The 24,907-nt window shown below is 46.7% G+C and overlaps 1 protein-coding gene across 2 annotated transcripts in view; it reads right to left on the bottom strand.

Moving 5' to 3' along the window:
• Window positions 1-24,907, bottom strand: part of LOC309550988 (uncharacterized protein) — a 100,435-nt gene that overhangs the window by 21,877 nt on the left and 53,651 nt on the right. For both annotated transcript variants that reach the window (XM_082251409.1, XM_082251408.1), the window contains exons 6-9: window positions 18,058-18,107; window positions 17,712-17,784; window positions 15,320-15,438; window positions 6,329-6,463 (exon numbers count right to left, since the gene is read on the bottom strand). In XM_082251409.1, the coding sequence (XP_082107535.1) occupies window positions 6,329-6,463; window positions 15,320-15,438; window positions 17,712-17,784; window positions 18,058-18,107 (377 nt within the window). The remainder of the gene's footprint in view (window positions 1-6,328; window positions 6,464-15,319; window positions 15,439-17,711; window positions 17,785-18,057; window positions 18,108-24,907) is intronic.

Raw genomic sequence — 24,907 nt, 5'->3', positions numbered from 1 at the left:
GTCATGTCCCCTCATAAAGGACTACTGGAAGGACATTTTTGAATTTTCTGATGACACTCTGCACCTGCCGATGCCTCACACCCTGGAAGTTGGACTACTGGGCATACTCAATGACTTTGTACACCGCACGCATGCTTAGGACCTTAATCCATGTGTTATTATTCTATGCTAGGAAATTAATATTATTGAAATGGAAAAATGCTGAGCCGCCCAGGGTACAATTCTATGGTATGGCAAATAGTGATGTGCCACTGTATAAGTTGATATACAAGAGTAGGGCATGCCCCAACAAGTTCTCCAAAATGTAGCAACCCTGGATGGATATTGAGGATTCCTTCTGGATGGACACTCCATTGACTCAGTGTAAGTCATGCAATTGAGGCGGAATACTTCCTCTGATGCTACTGACATATGTAGGGTACCTTTGTTTGTACCCCCCCCCCCTGGTGGGGGGCATGGATGGTGGAGGGTGGTGTGTATTTGTGTGAGTGTGTGTTTTTGGTGTATGTGTGTATTTGGCTGGTTGTCTTTCGTTAAATTATACCTTCAGTGCCTCTGCAGGGGTACTGGTAGATTTTAGGTTATGACTAGCCCTGTTCAGGTTCTGCGGTGGGCCCCCTTTGAGAGTGGGGTCCTTCCTCCCCTTTCCTGTCAACCACTGTTTGGCCTTGCACCATGTTTTGGTGAGGTAATGATACTACCAAACCAATGGCCTTTACCACTGTATGCTATTTTGTTTCTCTGTTCAGTTGTTTATGTGTTTTCATGCAAATTGTGTTGTGCGTCTGACCGGGCTGTGCGACTGAGTGTTGTGCGTCTGACCGGCTGTGCGACTCAGCGTTGTGCGTCTGACCGGGCTGTGCGACTCAGTGTTGTGCGTCTGACCGGGCTGTGCGACTCAGTGTTGTGCGTCTGACCGGGCTGTGCGACTCAGCGTTGTGCGTCTGACCGGGCTGTGCGACTCAGCGTTGTGCGTCTGACCGGGCTGTGCGACTCAGCGTTGTGCGTCTGACCGGGCTGTGCGACTCAGCGTTGTGCGTCTGACCGGGCTGTGCGACTCAGCGTTGTGCGTCTGACCGGGCTGTGCGACTCAGCGTTGTGCGTCTGACTGGGCTGTGCGACTCAGCGTTGTGCGTCTGACCGGGCTGTGCGACTCAGTGTTGTGCGTCTGACCGGGCTGTGCGACTTAGTGTTGTGCGTCTGACCGGGCTGTGCGACTTAGTGTTGTGCGTCTGAGTGTTGTGCGTCTGACCGGGCTGTGCGACTTAGTGTTGTGCGTCTGACCGGGCTGTGCGACTCAGCGTTGTGCATCTGACCGGGCTGTGCGACTCAGCGTTGTGCGTCTGACCGGGCTGTGCGACTGAGTGTTGTGCGTCTGACCGGGCTGTGAGATTGTGAGTGTTGTGCAACTGAGTGTCAAGTGAGTGGAGCGGAGTACCAGAGGGTGAGAAGGTAGCGTTAGGAGGCCAGGAAATAGCCACATAGGATAGACTTAAATCGCTGAATCCCCATTAGATTAGATAGTAGGTACAATGCCCGGCGGGTGTGGAGGTGCGACTCGGTGTACATCTTGTGATATGTATGCGTTCCTCAGACATGTGATCGAGGGCGAATACAAATGCGCAAAATGTAAGCACGTTGCTTCCCTGGAAGCTCAGGTCCTGAATCTAGGGAAGCAGCTGGCAACACTGAGACGAATGTCCATACCGGAGGAGAGCCAGGATCGTACCAGTCAGGTGCAGGCAGGGGTCTGCACAGAGGTGGGCGGAGTATTGGAGGTGCAGGCATCAGAGCAGAGTAGAGGGGTGACAGTTAGGAGGGGTAGAAGGGGACAAGGCAAGGAGGCTGGTCCTGGGCTGGAGCACCCCAATAGATACGCCCCGATGTGTGATGATGGGGAAACCAGTCAGGGACCAGTATTGCTGGAGCAGAGCGATGCCCCTAGCTGCCAGGGGAAGAACTCCTCCAGTGAGGCCGGGAGAAAGGGAAAGGAAAGACAGGTGCTGGTGGTAGGGGACTTAATTATTAGAAGGACAGACAGTGTAATCTGTGACAAAGACCGTGTGTGCCGAACAGTCTGTTGTTTGCCGGGCGCTCGGGTTCGGCACATCGCGGATCGGGTGAACAGATTATTGGGTGGGGCTGGGGAAGACCCAGCTGTCATGGTACACGTGGGTACCAATGACATAGGCAGAGGAAGATGGAGAGTCCTAAACGATTTCAGGGACTTAGGCGCTAAGTTGAGGACTAGGACCTCCAAGGTAGTATTTTCCGAAATACTACCTGTACCTCGAGCCACACCAGAGAGGCAGCGGGAGATTAGTTAACGAGTGGCTGAGGAGCTGGTGTAGTAAGGAGGGTTTCGGGTTCCTGGAGAACTGGGCCGACTTCTCAGTCGGTCACCGGCTCTTTGGTAGGGACGGATTGCACCTAAATGGGGTGGGTGCAGCCGTACTGGGTGAGAGGATGGCCAAAAAGTTAGAGGGGCTTTTAAACTAGGTGATGGGGGGGAGGGTACAGATGTAGAATTAGCCAGTGGAAAGCAAGTTTCAGAGGGCAGAAATGGGGGCATTAGCGGTAGGGTGTTCGGAGCTCCTAAACCCAGGGTGGGTACGGGGAAAAATCAAGAGAGCAGCCTAAAAACATCAAATGAGGATAAATGTAACCGATCAAAATTATGAGGCTTGTATACCAATGCCAGAAGCCTGGCCAACAAGATGGGAGAGCTGGAGCTGCTGATGTTTGAGGAGGACTTAGATTTTGTGGGGATAACTGAGACTTGGTTTGACAGCTCTCATGACTGGATGGCGACCATTCAGGGGTATTTTCTTTATCGCAGAGATAGAGAAGGTAAAAAAGGGGGAGGGGTATGTTTGTATATTAAGAACAGTATACAGGTAAATATGAGGGATGATATTAATAATGGAGCTATGGACGAGGCAGAATCCCTATGGGTAGAGCTTCAAAGGAAAGGCACGGTGGGGAAGGTAATATTGGGCGTATGCTATAGGCCCCCCAACCAGAGGGAGGAGGGTGAGGTGGACCTCATGTTACAGATAGGATTGGCAGCAAAGATGGGAAATGTCATTATAATGGGGGACTTTAATTATCCTGATATAGACTGGGCAGAAGGAACCGCGCATTCAGCCAAGGCTCGGCAGTTCCTAAATGTTTTGCAGGACAATTTCATGGGTCAGATGGTGAATGCACCGACAAGAAACAATGCGGTACTTGACCTACTGATTACCAACAATACAGACCTGCTCACGGATATAGAAATACGGGACAACTTAGGGAACAGTGACCATAGGTCAATTGGTTTCAGTATTAATTACAGTAATAGGAAACACAAGGGTAATATAAGGACACTGAATTTCAAAAGAGCCAATTTCCCTAAACTGCGCTCGCTGCTAGAAAATATCAAATGGGATAGAACCCTGGGAACAAAGAACACGGAGGAAAAATGGGAGTGCTTCAAGAGCATACTTAGCAAGGGGGTGGGCCAGTGCATTCCACAGGGAAATAAATTTAAAAGAGCAAAACTAAACCCTGGGTGGCTAAACTCCAACATAAAAATGTATATTAGAGCTAAAGAAAAGGCCTTCAAAAAATACAAGACTGAGGGGTCATTGGCAGCATTTAAGCACTACAAAGAGTGTAATAAGAAATGTAAAGACGAAATCAGAACACGAGAGACATATAGCGGAGGAGAGTAAAAAGAACCCCAAGAAGTTCTTTAAGTATATAAACAGTAGGAAAGCGAGGCCAGAGCACAGTGGCCCCATAAAAGATGATAAAGGAAAAATGGCCACAGAGGACAGAGAAAAGGCGGAAGTGTTAAATAATTTATTTTCTTCAGTCTTCACAAAGGAATCGGGGGGCTACACGAACCCAGCTTGTAAGGCCGAACTAAATAATACACCTCAGGAAGGGCCGCCATGGCTAACAGAGGATAGACTTAGAGCTAAACTAGAGAAACTTAACATAAATAAATCCCCGGGACCGGATGGCTTGCACCCAAGGGTTCTTAATGAGCTCAGCCAGGTGATTGCCAGACCATTATTCTTGATCTTTAAGGATAGTTTACAGACGGGTATGGTGCCAGCTGATTGGAAAAAAGCCAACGTGGTACCAATATTTAAAAAGGGGCCGAGATATATCCCGGGTAACTATAGGCCGGTCAGCCTAACATCAGTAGTCTGCAAAATTTTGGAGGGGATGATAAGGGACCACATACAAGACTTTAGTAATGAAAACGGTATTATAAGTAGTAATCAGCATGGATTCATGAAAAATCGTTCGTGCCAAACCAATCTATTAACCTTCTACGATGAAGTGAGCTGCCACTTAGATAAAGGTAAGCCGGTGGATGTGGTGTATCTGGACTTTGCAAAGGCCTTTGACACCGTTCCCCACAAACGCTTACTGTACAAACTAAGGAAGGTAGGTATGGACCATAAGGTGAGTACCTGGATAGAGAACTGGCTCCAGGGGAGAGTACAGAGGGTGGTGATTAATGGGGAGTACTCGGATTGGGCGGGTGTGGAAAGTGGGGTCCCCCAGGGTTCTGTCCTGGGACCAATCCTGTTTAATTTATTCATAAATGATCTAGAGGAGGGGATATCGAGTACAATCTCAGGATTTGCAGATGATACTAAATTAGGCTTGCCAATATCTTCTATGCAGGATGTGGAAATCTTGCAAGCAGACCTGAACAAAATAACGGGGTGGGCAACTACATGGCAGATGAGATTTAATGTTGGAAAATGTAAAGTAATGCACTTGGGGGCCAGAAACCAGAAAGCAAGCTACTCACTAGGTGGGGAACCTCTTGGTGAGTCTAGGATGGAAAGAGACCTGGGGGTACTGGTAGACAACAGGCTTGGCAGTGGCATGCAATGCCAAGCCGCCGCAAGCAAAGCCAACAGAATACTGGGTTGTATAAAAAAGGGGATTCACTCCAGAAATAAAGAGATTATTCTTCCACTCTACAAGACTCTGGTCCGGCCACATCTGGAGTATGCTGTCCAGTTCTGGGCACCGGTCCTCAGGAAGGATGTGCTGGAACTGGAGAAAGTCCAGAGAAGGGCAACAAAAATAATTAGGGGAATGGAGGACATCAGCTATGAGGAAAGACTACAAGCACTGAACCTATTCTCTCTGGAGAAGAGACGATTGAGGGGGGATATGATATCAATGTACAAATACTGTACTGGCGACCCTAGCATAAGGAACAAACTATTCAGAGAAAGGAGATACAATAAGACACGTGGCCACTCACTAAAACTTGAGGAAAGGCGGTTTAACCTTAAAGTGCGTAAGGGGTTCTTCACTGTAAGAGCGGTAAGGATGTGGAATTCTCTTCCACAAGCAGTCGTATCAGCAGGCAGCATTGATAGTTTCAAAAAACTATTAGATGGACACCTTAAAGACCACAACATACAGGGGTATACAATGTACGGTTAAAAGCAAACACACACACACATCATAGGTTGAACTGGATGGACTGATGTCTTTTTTCAACCTCACTAACTATGTAACTATGTAAATTTCCAAAATAAACACCTTTCAAAAAAACAAAACAAAAGGGAAGTGGTCAGATACCGGCCCTCGGGAGGTATCCAACAGTGGAGACCATATTAAGCATCTCCGAAGATAGCAAACACAAGCCAATATGTGATAAATGTCAGAATAGCACGAGTATTCTCGCTCAACCGCATGCTTCCATCTCCAGGCATCCACCAAATCAAACTTGTCTAAATATGATCTTAAGGGAGTAGGAGGGGATGTAGACCCACCAAACCCCTCAAGGGAATTGTTAAGGACTGTGTTAGAACCCTAATTTTAAAAATGGCCCATTGTAAAAAAAAAAAATATATTATATATATATATATATATATATATATATATATATATATATATATATATATACACACACACACACACACACACACACACACACACACATTTTAACTACATTAAATTAAATTTTTTAAGAATACTGACCAAAGTATAAAAAAGTGCTTTTTCTATTTTTTGTTACATTTGTGGCCTACGGATTGCATAAAAAAATAAAATAATTTTTGCAAGATAATGATATCACCAAAAGAAAGGGCAATAAAGACATTATCCAAACATAAATGTGTAAAAAAAAAAAAAAAAAAAAACAAAAAAAAAAAAACAAAACACAAAACTATAACAAAGGGCTTTCAGTTTTTGCTGGAAGTGTCCTCCGAAGTACAATGCAATAGTGTGTATATGATGCTCTGTCACTTAAGTATGGTCACTGAATCAAAGCGGGTTTCAAATTTTTAGGGTTATTACTTACTTTTCTTCTGGATTTGTAAATGATTGTTCGAGGTTCGAGGCAGTATCTTCATTAATGACCAGCTCGCTTTCATAAGAGGATAAATCTGAGGGATCATCAGATTCATCTGTGTGGTAATTTTCATATCCTCGATTTCTGGAATCAGACACCTCAATTTACCAAAATGCTCAAATAACCTGTGTTCAAGCACTATGTACTGCTCTCTTGTAGTAAAAAAGCAGATCATTAGGTTCACTGAAGTATAAAGTTATTTCACAAGCTCTTCATTTTAAAATGATCTAGTTTTTTTAATTATAGAGTTCTTCCTCATGTGTTCAGAATAAATAAATGCAGTGCTGTAAACCAGTACTTACATTTTCTTTTCTGCGTATTAAAAAAAAAAAAAAAAACAAGTACAATCACATGGAAACAAGTATTTATCATCTCTCATCTGAATGAAGGTTGATTAATGTGCAGTGTGCTAACACTGCATTTCATGGACACCGAATTCAAACATCAAACAATCTTATCAGCCTTATAAGCTATCTAATGTAAACTTTAGGACCCCTCTTCCCAATGTATTACAGATGTGGAGATGGGGGAGATGTTTGTAGTCTGTTCAGGAAAGTTAAGATCACAACCAGTGCTCCTGAATGAATTTTAATCCTAGAAACAGCCCATTAAATGTTCTCTCAATATATCACTTGGTACCCCCTGGATCTAATAAAGTACATTTGTCCCAATTACAGTACAAGGGCGTCTTGTTCTCTTGATCTTTATCCAACAGGGGGAAGATCAGCCTGTATACTGAAACTCCACCTGTTGGATAAAGATATAGAGAGCCAGGCGCACTTTTAATTTGGACAAATGTACTTTATTTGATCCAGGGGTTACCAAGTGATATAGTGGGAGAACACTTAATGGACTGTTTCTGGGACTATTATTGGTTAACGAGCGCTGGTTAGGACCCTCTTATTTTCTCTACATAGGGAAGTATTCAGATGGTGGGGAAAACTGGATTTTTGTAAGATCTTACTGTAAAATCCTTTTCTCGAGTCCATTGACAGACACAGCTCTCGTACTTCTTAGCCATTGGGTTATGCTGCCCCCCTGCAGGAGTAGTACTAGGCAGGAAAAAAAAGCAATTCACCACGCCCATGGGGCTGTCCCTACATGCATAACTCCATACGCCCTGCTCCAGCAAAACAGTTTAGTTGCAAGCAGTGAAAGACACAAAACCATCCCCATATCAGAGGGGCGGGTGCTGCGTCGGTTAATAGACTCAAGAGAAAAGTATTTTACGGTAAGATCTTACAAAAATTCAGTTTTCTCTATCGTCCATTGACAGACGCAGCTCTCATACTTCTTAGCCATTGGGATGTCCCAAAGCAGTGTAGGCATGAGGGGTGGGGAGAACGCAACCAGATAGTAAACGTAAACTCCAAAGGCTAATCTTAGCCAACAAGGTAACAAGAAGCTCAACCAGGAACAACAGGAGCTCACCCATGAAAGAAAAAACCCTTAAAAAGAAATAAACGATTATCTTATGAAACAGCAGCCTGCAAAACCTTGCGGCCAAAGGAAGCATCCGAAGATGCAAACAAATCTACCTTGTAGAATTTTGTAAAAGCGTGCACAGACGACCAAGTCGCTGCTTTACAAACTTGCACTACAGAGGCCTGATGGCAAAAAGCCCAAGAGGCACTCGGCGCTCTAGTAGAATGCGCCTTCACAGGGAAAAGAGGAACCTGACCCTTCAATGAATAACCCTGAACAACCGTCTGCGTGATCCATCTGGAAATGGTCGCGGCAGACGCAGCCAAACCTTTCCGAGGTCCTTCGGTAAGAACAACGAGAGAGTCCGATCTTCTAAAAGACTGAGTTACCATCAAATATACCCTCATCACCTAAACCACATCCAGAGAATGCAAGGCAATTTCCTTGGGATGCTGAGGCTTAGGACATAAAGAAGGCAACACTGTCTTCATTGAGATGAAAATCTGACACCACTTTAGGAAGAAAAGACGGATTAGGTCGGAGTACCACTTGATCTCTGTGGACCACCAAATAAGGCGAACAACAGGACAGCCGCCAACTCAGACACTCTGCGGGCAGAAGTAATTGCCACCAGAAAGGCAACCTACTTGGATAAAGAAAGCAGAGAAATCTCCCTAATGTTCTCAAAAAGAGGCTTTTGAAGAACGGACAAAACCAGAGATCCCAAGGAGGCAGCAGGGATCTGTGCGGGGGAGCCAGATGACGCACCTCCTGAATAAAAGGTGCGAATCAGGGCATTAGCAGCCAACAGACGGAAGTAAATGGCCAAGGCCGACACTTGGCCCTTGATAAAGCCCAAAGCCAACCGCTGCTCAATCCCTTTTTGTAAAAAGGCCAAAACCCTAGCTATAGAGAACAAGCGAGGTTGCAGCTGCAGCGATTCACACCAGGAAATGTACGATTTCCACGTACGATGATAGATCTTCCTAGACATTGACTTCCTGGCCTTCAAAAGGTGTAGGAATCACTGAGTCCGAAAGACCTCTACCCCTCAACACCTCCCTTTCAACAGCCATGCCGTTAAAGCCAGTGACCGTAAAGCAGGATGGAAGATCGGTCCCTGGGACAGCATCTCCTCCTGCAGAAGAAGTCTCCACGGAGGATCGACTACCATTTTTACTAGGCCTGCGTACCAAGATCGACGAGGCCAGTCTGGGGCCACCAGAACGACCAGAATTCCTTCCACCGCAACCCTGCGAAGAAACCACAACAGGAGTTCAGCCGATACTGGCTCCAAGGAGCCACCAAAGCCTCTGTGGCGTCAGCTAGAGGATCCCGAGACCTGGCCACAAACCTCTGGACTTGTCTGTTGAGGCGAGACGCAAAACAGATCCACCTCTGGAGCCCCCCACCGGGTACACAGAACATGAAACACCTCCAGATAAGGGGACCATTCCCCTTGATCCAGCACCTGATGACTCAGGTAATCCACTTGCCAATTCTCCGCACCTGGAATGTGGACTGCAGAAAGAGCCAGAACATTGTCTTCTGCCCATACAAGAATCTCGGCCACCTCCTTGGCTGGCAGGACACTCTTGGTGCCCCCTTGATGATTGATGCAAGCCACAGCCATGGCATTGTCCGATGGTATCCGAACCGGAGAACCGTGTAGCCGACTCGTCCAGTGGAACAGGCAAAGCTTGATCGCTCTGAGCTTTAGAATATTGATCGGCAAGGAAGACTCCTCTGTTGACCAAGTCCCCTGGGCACAGAGCTTCCCCAGCACTCCACCCCAGCCTGAAAGGCTGGTGTCCGTGGTGACCACCGTCAAGAACAGCGGCATGAAGGACTTGTCCTGACACAAAACTGGCAAATGGATCCACAAGGATAGAGCCGACCTCGTGAGATGGTTCAAATGTATCTTCTGGTCCAACGACCGAGGATCCCGGTTCCACTTTGCAAGAATCTCTTTTTGCAGAGGCCTTGAGTGAGACTGAGCAAAACGGAACCGCCTCGAAGGTCGATACCATCAGACCCAGGGCTCTCATGCAAGTCCGTAGGGAAGACCGATCGGTTTTCAACAGCAACCTGATTGCCCCTTGCAACTTCTGAAGTTTTTCCAATGGAAGAAAGACTTCGCCAACGCAGAGTCTAGAGTCAGCCCCAGATAAGTCACCTGTACGGAGGGCGTCAGAGCAAATTTTTTTAAATTGATCATCCACTCAAATTCCTGAAGGGTCTGAACTGTAAATGAGAAGTCATCCAACAGGTCTGAATTAGAGTCTGCTCGTAACAGGAGATCGTCCAGATATCCCAAGATCACAATCCCTCACTGACGTAACAAGGCCAACACCGGGGACAGGACCTTGGTAAAAACTCTGGGAGCGGAGGCGAGACCAAAGGGTGATGCCACAAATTGAAAATGCTCCTCTGCCACCGCGAAGCGGAGGAATCGCTGGTGTCCCTCGAATATGGGGACGTGGAGATACGCATCTTGGATATCGATGGAGGCCAGAAAATCCCCCTGATTTGAAGATGCCACCACCGACCGAATGGACTCCATTTGAAACTTCTGCACCCACACAAAGCGGTTCAGAGCCTTGAGATCCAGGATTGGACGCACCTTGCCCTCTTTTCTGGGCACTGTGAACAGGTCTGAATAGAAAGCGTTGAAATAAAAGCTTTCCTGCGGAGGAACCAGCCAATCACTGCTTGAGCAAGGAGATCCTGCACAGCCTCCCGGAGATCCTCCAAAACGATCTGGAGACAGGCGAAGATTTGCCTGAAAGAACCTGTCCCCTGGCTGGGACCGAAATTCGATCTTGTACCCAGAACAGATCAGTTTGTGAACCCATTTGTCTTGAACTAAAGAAATCCAGGGTTCATGAAAGAAGCGCAGACGTCCCCCCGCCCCAGAAACAGGCTAAGGGTGCCCCTTCATGCTGAAAAAGACTTGTCCGCAGAACCGGACTGACTGGTCTTGGGCTTGCCCCAGGGCTTCCAAGTCCCTCCAGAAGCTCTAAATGGCTTACCTTTTTCTTGCGCCCCAGAGGCATGAAAAAACCATCTATGAGCGGTGAAGGAAGGTCCCAGCTTATTATGGGATGCTTTACCTTTGGAGGACTGAGGAAGAAGAATACTCTTTCCACCAGTCAGACCCTTGATCAACTCATCCAGCAAGTCGCCAAATAATCGATCTCCCAGAAAAGGAAGATCTGTTAAGGCCTTCTTGGAAGCCTGGTCAGCCGACCAGCTCTTCAGCCAAACCATGCGTCTTAAGGCAATCCCCACAGCCGACACTCTGGCCACCAGGGGAGCCGCATCCAAGGACGCATCACACAAAAACACCAGGGCCTGGGCCATCTGGTCCATAAGTTCCATTAGCCCCTGGGGGAACTATGTCAGGATCCAAGTTCCCTTTCTGAACCTTCACCCATTCTATAACTGTCTGTGACACCAAAACAGACACAAAAACCGGTTTCAGGATAGAACCCGCCAACACATGAAGATGGCGGGAAAGGGATTCCACCCGCCTGTCCACCGGATCCGTAAAAACGAGGGAATCTTCCACAGGCACTATAGTAGATTTGTTCAACCTGGAAACAGGATGATCAACCTTAGGCGGTATCGTCCAATGGTTGGAAACCGTCTCAGCAAAACATTTTCAAAGTTTCCCTTACTGAAACAATCAGGGCTTCCACCAAAGCGCGTTCCCGCGCTGCAGCTGAAGAGGACAGGTCCTCTTCACCATCCGACTGCGAGAACAGCGACCCCTCAGGTGGGGGGCAACCATATCAGTCTCTGAATCAGAGAACCCCATCAATGATGGTGAAGGCAGCAGCCGTTTGTGGCTAGTAACCTTTTTCATAACAAAATCGACCTTGGTCGCCAGGCTTTTCAGAGCTGCTGAAATTGCGGCCAGCGACTGCGATCCGGTAGTCGCACTAAGGGGGTCTGAAAGTGAAATTACTACCTGGGACTCCATAGTAACTTAACAGAAACAGTCACATTAAAAGTGCCGATCGCGGTTCCCACCACCGAACATAGCGGACTGTGGAGTCCCCTTTAAATATATACAGATAGCAGAGTGCGCAGGGATATGCCTACAAAGACCCCAGTACTTTACCACCTTCAGAGGAAACCTCCTGAATCGGTCTATGTAGCAGGAAAGTGAGAGACACAGGATATGTATCAGCCTGGTATGTGAAAGGTCATGCTGCCCGTGTAGCTCAATAGGGCTACACAAAAATGGCTGCCAATGCAAGTCTATGGGAAGCACAGGGAAAATGGCTGCCCCATACAAGTCAATGGAGAAAAAAGTCCTATTGCCAACACTAAAGATGGCGGCACCCACGGCGCGCCATGCGGTCAGGGACCCCCAATAGGAGAGCCACAAGGGATCTACAACCAGACCCAGCACGAAAAGGTACCATTTCCACCCCCCCACCAGGGCGCCGGGCACTGCAACAATAGCACCCCCAGGGGGAGGGAGAGGGGGCGGGCACAGGGCCTGGTAGCCTGACAGGCCAGGGACAAGGGGGGGCTGCATTTACTCACCATACCATGGACCGGGTGGGCTCCGCTCCGGACAGACCACCTCCCATCCGTAGTGGGTGCTGCCAGCCGAGGGGTACGCTGCGATTCAGGGCTTTCCAGGTGGTCGCGTCCCAGCGAGACATCCACTCGCAGGCTCGTCCCCATCCAAAAAGGGGCTCCATCATGGCGAGGCCTAGTGCGGGACTATAACCTGCTCACGCTCGTAGGCCAGGCTAGGAGACCTTAAAGATCTAGATTATCCAGTGCGAAACCTCAGCCGGCATTGCTTATAGATCACCAGGAGGATCCCCCTGAACACTAACTAGCAAGTGAGTAAACATAATTAAAATAAAATATTCTTACAGTGGGTACGGAAAGTATTCAGACCCCCTTAAATTTTTCACTCTTTGTTATATTGCAGCCATTTGCTAAAATCATTTAAGTTCATTCTTCTTCCTCATGAATGTACACACAGCTCCCCATATTGACGAAAAACACAGAATTGTTGACATTGTTGCAGATTTATTAAAAAAGAAAAACTGAAATATCACATTGTCCTAAGTATTCAGACCCTTTGCTGTGCCACTCATATATTATACTCAGGTGCTTTCCATTTCTTCTGATCATCCTTGAGATGGTTCTTCACCTTAATTTGAGTCCAGCTGTGTTTGATTATACTGATTGGACTTGATTAGGAAAGCCACACACCTGTCTATATAAGACCTTCCAGATCACAATGCATGTCAGAGCAAATGAGAATCATGAGGTCAAAAGGAACTGCCTGAAGAGCTCAGAGACAGAATTGTGGCAAGGCACAGATCTGGCCAAGGTTACAGAAAGATTTCTGCTGCACTTAAGGTTCCTAAGAGCACAGTGGCCTCCATAATCCTCAAATGGAAGACGTTTGGGACGACCAGAACCCTTCCTAGAGCTGGCCGTCCGGCCAAACTGAGCTATCGGGGGAGAAGAGCCTTGGTGAGAGAGGTAAAGAAGAACCCAAAGATCACTGTGGCTGAGCTCCAGAGATGCAGTCAGGAGATGGGAGAAAGTTGTAGAAAGTCAACCATCACTGCAGCCCTCCACCAGTCGGGGATTTATGGCAGAGTGGCACGACGGAAGCCTCTCCTCAGTGTAAGACACATGAAAGCCCGCATGGAGTTTGCTAAAAAAACACCTGAAGGACAATATGGTGAGAAATAAGATTCTCTGGTCTGATGAGACCAAAACAGAACTTTTTGGCCTTAATTCTAAGCGGTATGTGTGGAGAAAACCCGGCACTGCTCATCACCTGTCCAATACAGTCCCAACAGTGAAGCATGGTGGTGGCAGCATCATGCTGTGGGGGTGTTTTTCAGCTGCAGGGACAGGACGACTGGTTGCAATCGAGGGAAAGATGAATGCGGCCAAGTACAGGGATATCCTGGACAAAAACCTTCTCCAGAGTGCTCTGGACCTCAGACTGGGCCGAAGGTTTACCTTCCAACAAGACAATGACCCTAAGCACACAGCTAAAATAACGAAGGAGTGGCTTCACAACAACTCCGTGACTGTTCTTGAATGGCCCAGCCAGAGCCATGACTTAAACCCAATTGAGCATCTCTGGAGAGACCTAAAAATGGCTGTCCACCAACGTTTACCATCCAACCTGACAGAACTGGAGAGGATCTGCAAGGAGGAATGGCAGAGGATCCCCAAATCCAGGTGTGAAAGACTTGTTGCATCTTTCCCAAAAAGACTCCTGGCTGTATTAGATCAAAAGGGGGCTTCTACTAAATACTGAGCAAAGGGTCTGAATAGTTAGGACCATGTGATATTTCAGTTTTTCTTTTTTAATAAATCTGCAACAATGTCAACAATTCTGTGTTTTTCTGTCAGTATGGGGTGCTATGTGTACATTCATGAGGAAGAAGAATGAACTTAAATGATTTTAGCAAATGGTTGCAATATAACAAAGAGTGAAAAATTTAAGGGGGTCTGAATACTTTCCGTACCCGCTGTAAAAGAATAAAAAAAGGAAACTCAGACCGAAAGTCCCAGCAGGAAACCTAGGTCCTAATCCTTCACTAGGCAGAAACAAACTGTTTTTCTGGAGCAGGGTGTATGGGGTTATGCCTATAGGGACAGCTCCATTGGCATGGTGAATTGCTTTTTTTCCTGCCTAGTACTACTCCTGCAAGGGGCAGCATAACCCAATGGCTAAGAAGTATGAGAGGTGAGTCTGTCAATGGACGATAGAGGAATAAAAGTTTTTTGCTTTTAGTTCTAGTGCGCTGATATTTTAGATTAATATTACTATTCAGGAGAGTACCTTAGGATGACATCACTGCTCCTCCAGTTAGGGATCGCTCACACGGTGCGCTTTACAGTGGGCCCAATTCAGGTCCATGTTTTCCCAGCATAGGGATGCACAGGTGCTGCATGCATCCCCGTGGCAACATCCCATTCATTTCTGTTGGGACATGAAGCTGCACGGACATAGCTAGTGTTTCCTAATATGACATGTGGGTGAGTATGCTTGCAGGTCCCTGAATGCATACAGAGTGCGTTCAGAGACCTACACTCACCCGCGTGTCATGTTAGGACAACAACGGCTGTGTCTGTGAAGCTGAATGTCCTAACAGAAACTAATGGGACGTGGCACAGAGATGCATGCAACACTTCTGCATCCCCACGCCGGGAAAACACAGACCTTCATGAGGCCTGCAAAAAAGCACCCAGTGTGAATGAGCCCTTAAACGAAGCTTTGTCACCATAGGACAGAAGTGTGATTATGACAGGATCACCGCATGAAAATAAACGAAAAAATCTGATATAAAAAAAAAGGAATGCAGCCACACACAACTCTAGTCATGGTCGGTTATACATTTCCCTGAGAATTGCAGCTGCTGAGAAGCAGGTTATACCTGCCACTAGAAACAGGCCATTTTATGTAAAATCATGAGTTCTAAGTTTTTTTTAACACAAAGCAGATCTACTTACAAAGAAGTTTTCAAATGGTTGTTGGGCTCTTCTGAAGAGCTATCATGATCTTCCCCGATGACTCTTTTGATGCCTTTAGGCTTCTGTTCAGTGTACCATGGTGATCTGTTCTCAAAGGCCTGCATTGCATAAGATAATAAACTTAAGCATATAAATCTCAGCAAAACACAATCAGGACTGAACAGGGAGAAAGCACTTTCAGTTGGCCAGGTTAAATATACACTGAAAAAAAAATTTTTGCCCCCATTTTTCACGAGCTGAGCTCAAAGATCTAAGACTTTTTCTATGTACACAAAGACCTATTTCTCTCAAATCTGTCTAAATCTGTGTTAGTGAGCACTTCACCTTTGCCAAGATAATCCATCCACCTCACAGGTGTGGCATATCAAGATGCTGATTAGACAGCATGATTATTGCACAGGTGTGCCTTAGGCTGGCCACAACAAAAGGCCACTCTAAAATGTGCAGTTTTACTGTATCAGGGAGGTCCAATAACCAGTCAGTATCTGGTGTGACCACCATTTGCCTCACGCAGTGCAACACATCTCTTTCGCATAGAGTTGATCAGGTTGATGATTGCGGCCTGTGGAATGTTGGTCCACTCCTCTTCAATAGCTGTACGAAGTTGCTGTATATTGGCAGGACCTGGAACACGCTATCATATAGAAATAGGCATTTTGTGTACATAGAAAAAATCTTAGATCTTTGAGTTCATCTCATAAAAAATGGGGGCAAAAACAAAAGTGTTGCGTTTATAATTTTGTTCAGTGTGAACACTCTGCAATATTGCATCGTTTGACCTGCTGGTGAAACAGGGGTCAAACCTTGAGGTGAGCGCATTGGTGTGCTTCTTGGCGCTACACCATTTTCTAGTACACACTACAGTTTTTTTTATTTTTTTATTTTTTTTCACTTAAACCATAAAACCAGTGGGCTGAATAAAAAAAAAAAAAAAAAACAACTGTAGAGCTCGGGAGGAGGTGCTGTACTAACTATGCAAGGTTAGTACAGCGTTCTCCCCCGCTGAGCTATTGTGTTCTTACAGGGAGATGCTCCCCCTGGCCAGAACACACTGGTCAGTGCTCTTAGCCATTGGCCTTTTTTAGTCATACCCATTCTGTTAGGCCGGCTTCTGTTGGACCAGCTGCCGTACACACGGCGTAATGTTGGCCTGTTTCTATTGAACTGGCAATGTCGCCCGTCATTCAGCCCGTGTGCGGCCCTTAAGCCCAACAAACCAACATTTTTGTATAGCAGTTTTTGATAAACATGAAAAGAGCAAATACTTTTGTGTCACATTTTTATTGTAGTTAATGGCAGCGTTGGGGAGCTTTCACTTCATTTCATGTCCTGCTGTCTTAGGGATAGGGCTAAAGCTGGTCATAGATAAATCAAATCTTGGTCGGTTCAGTAAGACCGACTAAGATTTGTCCCATCTATGGGCAGGCTGGTTGTACATAACATTTTCTAATCAAAGATATATAAAAAAAGAAAGCATATACTTCCCTTGCTTTTTTTTGCCTACATGCCAGGCGCTGTTCTAATGCAGTTGTTGTTTCCTAAAATCTGTTCAAAAACAGACACTTCAGCAGTGTGGTATGTTGGTCCCCCAGAGCACTTTGCACTTCCTCCTCCAACTTTTACATCACCACTGTGCTCTGTACGCAGTGGGGATCAAACGTACAACACTCCCAAAGTCAAAGTGTCACTTTCTGAGAAGACTTTGGGAAGCAATGCCTGGGCATCACAAGACCATTCAGTGGCATAGGCAGCTAGAGAGGCAAGGATACACTTCCTTCTTTGTAAGTATGAACAAGGTTTTAAAACAATTTGACCATTATCATTATTTAACCACTTCCGCACTGCGGCAAAGTGGCTCGATAACATCTGGCGACATAGTACTACGTCACCAGACATTCCCCTCTCCCGGAGGCTCACTCCCACTGTATTCAGTCACAGCGGGAGTCGGGCCAGGGGAGGAGCGGCGGCGATCGCCGCCGCTCTTCCCCGATCGTCGGGGAATCGAGTGTGGAGATCCGCCTGCTTGTGTAAACACAAGCGGGCGGATCTCCTAAGTGACAGGCAGGGTCAGATTGCAGGGTTCAGCATAGCTGAACCCTCGATCTGTCCTTGTGTCACATAGTCCCCTCCCCCCCACACACGTCAGTAAGCACCAGGCATACATTAACCCCTTGATCACCAATTAAAATTAACCCCCTCCCTGCCAGTGCCATTTTTACAGTAACAGTGCATATTTATAGCAATTGTCCGTTAAAGTCGCACAGTGCCGAATCACAAAAAGTGGCACAGACGTAAGACAGCAAAATCCTCCGGTGGTAAAGTGGTTAATAAAAGTAAAATCAAGAAAAAAAAAATAAAAAAGAAGACTTACCTGAATGGTGGTTTGTGATGTTTTGGAAGCAGATAACTGATTGTAGTTGCCAGTACTGTCAATCATGAGAGGCCTACATAATGAAAATACATATGTTTTGAGTGCTGAAATTAAAAACACACAGTTCTAACATCTCCCAAAGAAACTCTGCTTCTTATGACCAAAAAGGCCAAAACCTAATTTTTATAGAGCAGAATTACCCTATTTTTAGAAAAAAATTTCAGCTTGCTATTTTTATTCCCTAGTAATTTACATCAGTAAAGGGCATTTATCATGACAGTAAGTCATTTGATCTGATCTATTTTTTTATTGCCATTTTAGTTAAGTAAATGTAAACAGTACTTACTGGTTTGATTGAAATGATGCTATTTGTTCAAACGAGTGAGATGTTCCAACCTATAAAATAAAGTATGTACATATCAGATATGATCTAAATGATTCAATACAGTTTGAACTATAATTCATCATGATCTTTCAACATATGTACATTAGCAAGCAATATTACAAAGCACAGACTTTAGACATTTTAAAATCTAAAACACAACTGAAAAAGTTACTGATCTAGGGACTTCTTTGTGGCACTAGGACAACAAAGTCCTATGTGGTTGTTATTATAAAGCAACAATAAATACAATTTTTTCACAAAGCCAAGTTCACTGATTACAAGAAAAATAATAAACGCCACATCTTTTTGCAGGAAAAAATAAATAAATAAAAAGGGATTTTTGACTTACCATAAAATCAATTTCTCTCAGTTCATTTGCGGACACAGCTTCTCTATCATTCAGAATCATAGGGTTATATCGCCCCCTACAGGAGAAGGACACTAGACAAAAAAAAAAAAAGACTTGGCTATGCCTATGGGCAGTCCTAGGTAGTATACTCCCCCACTCTGCTATAGGTCTTCAGTTTAGTAACAAGCAGTGTCCGTCAATGAACTCAGAGAAATGGATTTTACGGTAAGTCAAAAATCCCATTTTCTCTTTTATTCATTGACGGACACAGCTTCTCTATTATTCAGAACCATAGAGATGTCCCCAGGCAGTGCCAAAAATGAGGGGTGGGACAACAAAAAAAATATTTTTGTAAGATCTTACCGTAAAATCTTTTTCTCTGAAGTCCATTGACAGACGCATCCTCATCTTCATGAGCTGTATGGGTTATGCTGCCACCTGCCAGAATAGTCTAGGGCAGTACAACAGTACAAAGTTTTTACATATACACACGCCCAGGGGGCTGTCCCTCCAGACATAACCCTCACACACACAGCCCAGCACATCAGTTTAGTTGCAAGCAGTGAAGGCAAAAAACCAACCCCATATCAGAAGGGCGGGTGCTGCGTCTGTCAATGGACTTCAGAAAAAAAGATTTTACGGTAAGATCTTACAAATATCTTATTTTCTCTATCGTCCATTGACAGACGCAGCCTCTTCTTCATGAGCTGTATGGGACGTTCCAAAGCAGAATCGGCATAAGGGGTGGGAAGAATGCAACCAGATAGTACGTAAACTTCAAAAGGCTAAACTTAGCCAACTGGGTAACATGAAGCTCAACCAAAACAACTTGAGCTCACCCAGGTAAAAGACTCCTAAGAGAAAGAAGAAAACATTCTCTTATGAAACAGCAGCCTGCAAAACTTGCGGCCAAAAGAGGCATCAGAAGAAGCCAACAAATCCACGTTGTAGAATTTTGTAAAGGTGTGCAAAGACGACCAAGTCGCTGCCTTACAAACCTGTAAAACCGAGGCCTGATGGCGAAAAGCCCAAGAGGCACTCATCGCTCTAGTAGAATGCACTTTAACAGGGAAAGGAGGAACCTGACCCTTGAGAGAATAAGCCTGAACAACCGTCTGCCTGATCCATCTCGAAATGGTCGCAGCAGACATAGCCAAACCTTTCTGAGGACCATCTGTAAGGACAAAGAGAGAGTCCGATTTCCTAAAGGACTCAGTGACCGTCAGATAAACCCTCATCGCCCAAACCACATCCAGAGTGCAAGGCAATTTTCTTGGGATGCTTAGGACATAAGGAAGGCAACACAATGTCTTCATTAAGATGAAAATCCGACACCACCTTAGGGAAAAAAGACGGATTTGGGCAGAGGACCACTTTATCCCTGTGGACCACCAAATAAGGCGAACGACAGGACAGCGCCGCCAACTAAGAGACTCTGCAAGCAGAAGTAATAGCCACTAAGAAGGCAACCTTCTGTGACAAGGAAAGCAGAGAAATCTCCCTAATATTCTCAAAAGGAGGCTTTTGAAGAACAGACAAAACCAGATTGAGATCCCACGGAGGCAACGGGGATATCCTCGGAGGAGCCAGATGACACGCCCCCTGAACAAAAGTCTGAATCAAGCTATTAGTAGCCAGCAGACGTTGGAAGTAAATAGCAAAGGCCGACACCTGGCCCTTGATAATACCCAAGGCCAATCGCTGCTCAACCCCCTTTTGCAAAAAGGCCAAAACCCTAGCTACAGAAAACAAGCGAGGGTGCAGCTGCAGCAATTCACACCATGAAATGTTTCCACGTACAATGATAGATCTTCCTGGATGTACAGGGATACATCTATCCCTCAACACCTTGCTTTCAACAGCCAAGCCATTAAAGCAAGCGACTGTAAAGCAGGATGGAAGATCGGTCTTTGAGATAGCAGATCTTCTCGTAGAGGAAGGCGCCATGGAGGTTCCAGGACCATTTTTACCAGGTCTGTGTACCAAGACCGCTGAGGCCAGTCTGGTGCCACCAGAACGTCCGGAACGCCTTCCACCGCCACCCAGCGAAGAAACCTCAGCAGGAGGAGTATGAGCGGAGGGAAGGCATAAATCAGGCGATACTGGCACCAAGGAGCCACCAGAGCATCTGTGGCATCGGCCAGAAGATCCCGAGACCTGGCCACAAACTGCTGAACCTTCCTGTTGAGGCAAGGCGCTAACAGATCCACCTCTGGAGTCCACCACTGGGCACACAGAAGATGAAACACCTCCAGATGAAGGGACCATTCCCCTTGATCCAACACCTGCTGACTCAGGTAATCCGCCTGCCAATTCTCCACACCTGGGATGTGGACTGCGGAGAGAGACATTACATTGTGTTCCGCCCAAACTAGAATCTCGGCCACCTTTGTGGCTGCCAGAGCACTCCTTGTGCTCCCTTGATGATTGATGTAAGCCACGGCCGTGGCATTGTGCGACTGAATCCAAACCGGAGAGCCACGTAGCCGACTCGTCCAGTGAAGCAGACAGAGCTTGATCGCTCTGAGCTCCAGAATATTGATCAGCAAGGAAGACTCCTCCGTCGACCAAGCCCCCTGGGCAAAGACCTTCCCCAGCACTCCACCCAGGCCTGATAGGCTAGTGTCCGTGGTGACTACCGTCCAAAACACTGGCAGGAAGGATTTGCCCTGGCACAGGACAGGAGACTGGAGTCACCAAAATAACCGACTTTGTGAGATGGCTCAACCGAATCTTCAGGTCCAATGACCAAGGATCCCTGTTCCATTTTACCAGAATCTCTTTCTGCAACGGTTTCAAGTGAGACTGAGCAAACGGGACTGCTTCAAAGGTCAAGACTATCAGACCCAGGGCCCTCATGCAGGCCCGCAAGGAGGACTGATTGGTCTCCATCAGCAAGCGGACAGCCCTTTGCAACTTCTGAAGCTTGTCCAAGGGAAGGAAGACCTTCGCCAGAGTAGAGTCAAGGATCAGCCCCAGATAAGTGACCCGCGCGGATGGCGTCAGAGCAGATTTTTTTAAATTGATCGTCCCCCCTGAATTCTTGAAGGGTCTGAATCGTGGTAGAGACGTTGCCAAGCAGATCCAAATGGGAGACTGCTCGCAACAAAAGATCGTCCACATATCCCACAATGGAGATACCTCTCTGACGTAAAAAGGCCAGCACAGGGGCCAGGACCTTGGTAAAAACTTTGGGAGCCGAGGTGAGACCAAAGGGTAACGCGACAAATTGAAAGTGCTCCTCTGCCACCGCAAAGCGGAGGAATCGCTGATGCTCCTCGAATATGGGGACGCGGAGATACGCATCTTTTTATATCGATGGAGGCCAGAAAATCCCCCTGATTCAAAGATGCCACCACCGACCAAATGGACTCCTTTCCAAACTTCTGCACCCACACAAAGCGGTTCAAGCGGTAAATAGTCCACCCATCCGTTTTCCACTCCTGGAATGTGGACGGCGGAGAGGGCCGGAATGAAGCATTCTGCCAACCGGAGAATGCCTGCTATTTCCAGGGCTGCCAACACACACTTTGTTCTGCCCTGGTGATTGCCACAAGCCACTGGCATTGTCCGACTGAAACCGGACCGGAATCTCCCAGAGGCGATCCATCCAGCGATCCAGGCACAGCCTGATCGCCTGAAGTTCCAAGACATTGATCAGTAGTCAAACCCTGAGCGGAGCTCAATCCCAGGACACCTCCTTACCCAGAGAGACTGGCATCCGTGGTGACCAGTTTCCAATAAAAGGGGAGAAAGGATTTGCCCTGACGAAGAGCCAGAGAGTGGAGCCACCAGCCCCTGGTTTCCTGGCTCAGCCAGATCCGATTGTCCAGGGACCTCGGACACTTGTTACATTTTATCAGGCTCTCCTTTTGAAGGGACCTTGTATGGACCGCCTCGAAGGTAGAAACCATCAGGCCCAGCACCTGCAAGCAGGTCCGAAGCAGGAGGACCATCTGCTGGACAACAGGAGATGATTCACAGCATGTAACTTCTGGAGTTTATCCAGAGGAAGGAACACTCTGGCTAAAGCTGAATCCATAGTCAGACCCAGATAATCCAATTTCCTGGATGGAATAAGAGCAGACTGGTAATTTAAAAGCCAGCCAAACTCCTTCAGGATCTGTATAGTGATTTCCCCATTGTCTATCAAAGGCAGTAGAAGACTCCGCTCGCAAAAAAGAGGTCGTCCAGAAAGCCCAACACCGCAATCCTCCGATGACATAGCAATGCCAGAACCGGGGCCAAACACTTTTGTGAAGACCCGAGGAGCGGAGGCGAGACCAAAGGGTAATGCCACGATCTGATAATTTCTTTTCTCCTACAGCAAAAAGGAGAAAGCGCTGGTGTCATGAACATATTGGAATGTGCAGGTAAGCATTCTTGATGTTGACAGAGGCAAGAAAATTCCCCTGATTTAGGGATGCCACCACAATAAGAATGGACTCCATTCCGAACTTCTGTACCCGCACAAGCAGTTCAGGGCCTTGAGGTCCAGAATTGGACGTACCTTGCCCTCCTTTTTTGGGACTGTGAACAGATTTGAACAAAAACCCTGAAACTGTTCGGGTACTGGAATCGGGACAATCACAGCAGGTCAGGTCTTGCAGTGCCCCAAAGAGAGCTTGCAATTGGTCTAGGGACAGACGAACGTTGGAAGGGAAGAACCCTTCTTGAAGGGCAAGAACGAAACGCTATCTTGTAACCAGATAGTATCACTTCATGGACCCACTTGTTTACCAAGGAGGTTCATGGGTCCGGAAACCAGAAAAGACGTCCCCCCCACCCCAGGCATGACTGAGGGCGCACCTTCACGCTGAAGGAGTCTTGTCTGCAGGTCTACAGAATCCTGCTCTCGGCTTGCCAGAACAGGGCCGCTTGGAACCTCCCAAGGAGGACTTGAAATGTTTTGAACCCGTGTCAGTGGACCCTAAAACTTTTTGCAACCCGAAAAAGATGGGCCACATCTGGGTCGGGGCTCTTTTCCCTTCCCAGACTATGTAAGAAAGGGCCCCCCCCCCCCCCAGTGAGACTCTTAATGATGTCATCTAGGATAGCCCCAAACAGGCGATCGATCGCCTTGGATGGGTAAATCAGTCAGAGCTTTTTTTTTTTTTTTTTTTTCTTCTTTTTTAGAAGTCTGGTCAGCAGACCTACACTCAAGCTACAATACACTCCTAAGCACCACTGCCAAAACAGATTGCTTAGAAATCAGGGGAGAGGCATCACAGACAAACTGCAGCCCCTGGACCAACTGGTCCGCTAACTCAGAAAAAGCAGTGAATCTTCTCACCCTCTAGGTTACGGAGCAAAAGTGTAGCCAACTAAGTTAGTGTTTGGAACACCAGGGCAATGGCCAGGACTCGCCGAACCAGCAATAGTGAACATATTGTGGGCCACACACTCAACCTTCCTGTCAGCTGAATTGTTAAAAGCCAGAGATTCATCTATTGGAATCATGCCTTGTTCAATCTGGAGACAGGGGGTGGAACAGTCCACTCCTTTAGGAGAGACTCCTCAAAGGGGTATAGCACCACAAAAGCGACGTTTAGGACGCTAACACTCTTTAGAGACAATTTTGTCAAAACAGGAGGGATAAGGAAACAAATTTTGCCATGCAAGACAGCATGTGGGTGCCAAAGGGGACTAGCTCCTCCGTCGCAGTCACAGCTGCATCCTCCATTGATAAAGTTTCTCACACAAATGCGGATAGTACCACAACTAGTGCCTTCTCGTGCGCAGCTGCACGTGTGGAGGAATCATCCTCACTATCTGATAATCAGGAAGTATGGCCGCAGACCCCGCAGGGTGGGCAACGTCTATGGTGGCTGAGTCAGATACAGGATCTGATGAGACAGATGATGCAGGGGAAGTCGGGGGACACTTTTTGCTAGCCCACCACCCAAAGGTCACCTCCACCTGGATAAGAAAGGACTCCAGGACCCATGCACCCATGGAGGGCTGGGACCCCAGTCTCTGAAAGGGGGTAAGATGCGGAAAGGTGCTCCTAAGACTCCATAAGAAATGAGGGGGACCCCCAGAAAAAGGGTCTATGGGCCACCCCCACCGCGCCGGTAGCACCATCTGGGTCACCAGCAAGCAGATCACCCCACAACCTGCACTAAATCAAAAATTGCAGGGAACTAGGTCCTTACTCCTTACTAGGCGTTTGTTTTGATCCTGTAGCAGAGTAGTAGTTTTTTGCCTCCGTCCCTGTATATCTAGAAGGGGGATTTTTGTTTGATGCCTCAAGTCAAAAAAGAGGGGGTGGGACTTTTACGGGCAAGTGAGTTTATACACAATTTGTAAAAAAGTAGTCAAGATTTATTTGTACAATATTGTTTACAATAATACATATATCCAGTGCATATGTGTTTTGGGTTATAGACCCAAATGGTGTTTAAAAGAAAGGAAAGTTTTGGAGAATATCCGTGACATAGGTGAAAAAGTGACTTTTATTTT

This window comes from Pelophylax lessonae (genome assembly GCF_965119305.1).
Source record: "Pelophylax lessonae genome assembly, chromosome: 3".
Taxonomy (NCBI): domain Eukaryota; kingdom Metazoa; phylum Chordata; class Amphibia; order Anura; family Ranidae; genus Pelophylax; species Pelophylax lessonae.
The sequence above is the reverse complement of the archived record's forward strand: the minus strand, read 5'-3'. Positions and strand labels throughout refer to the sequence as shown.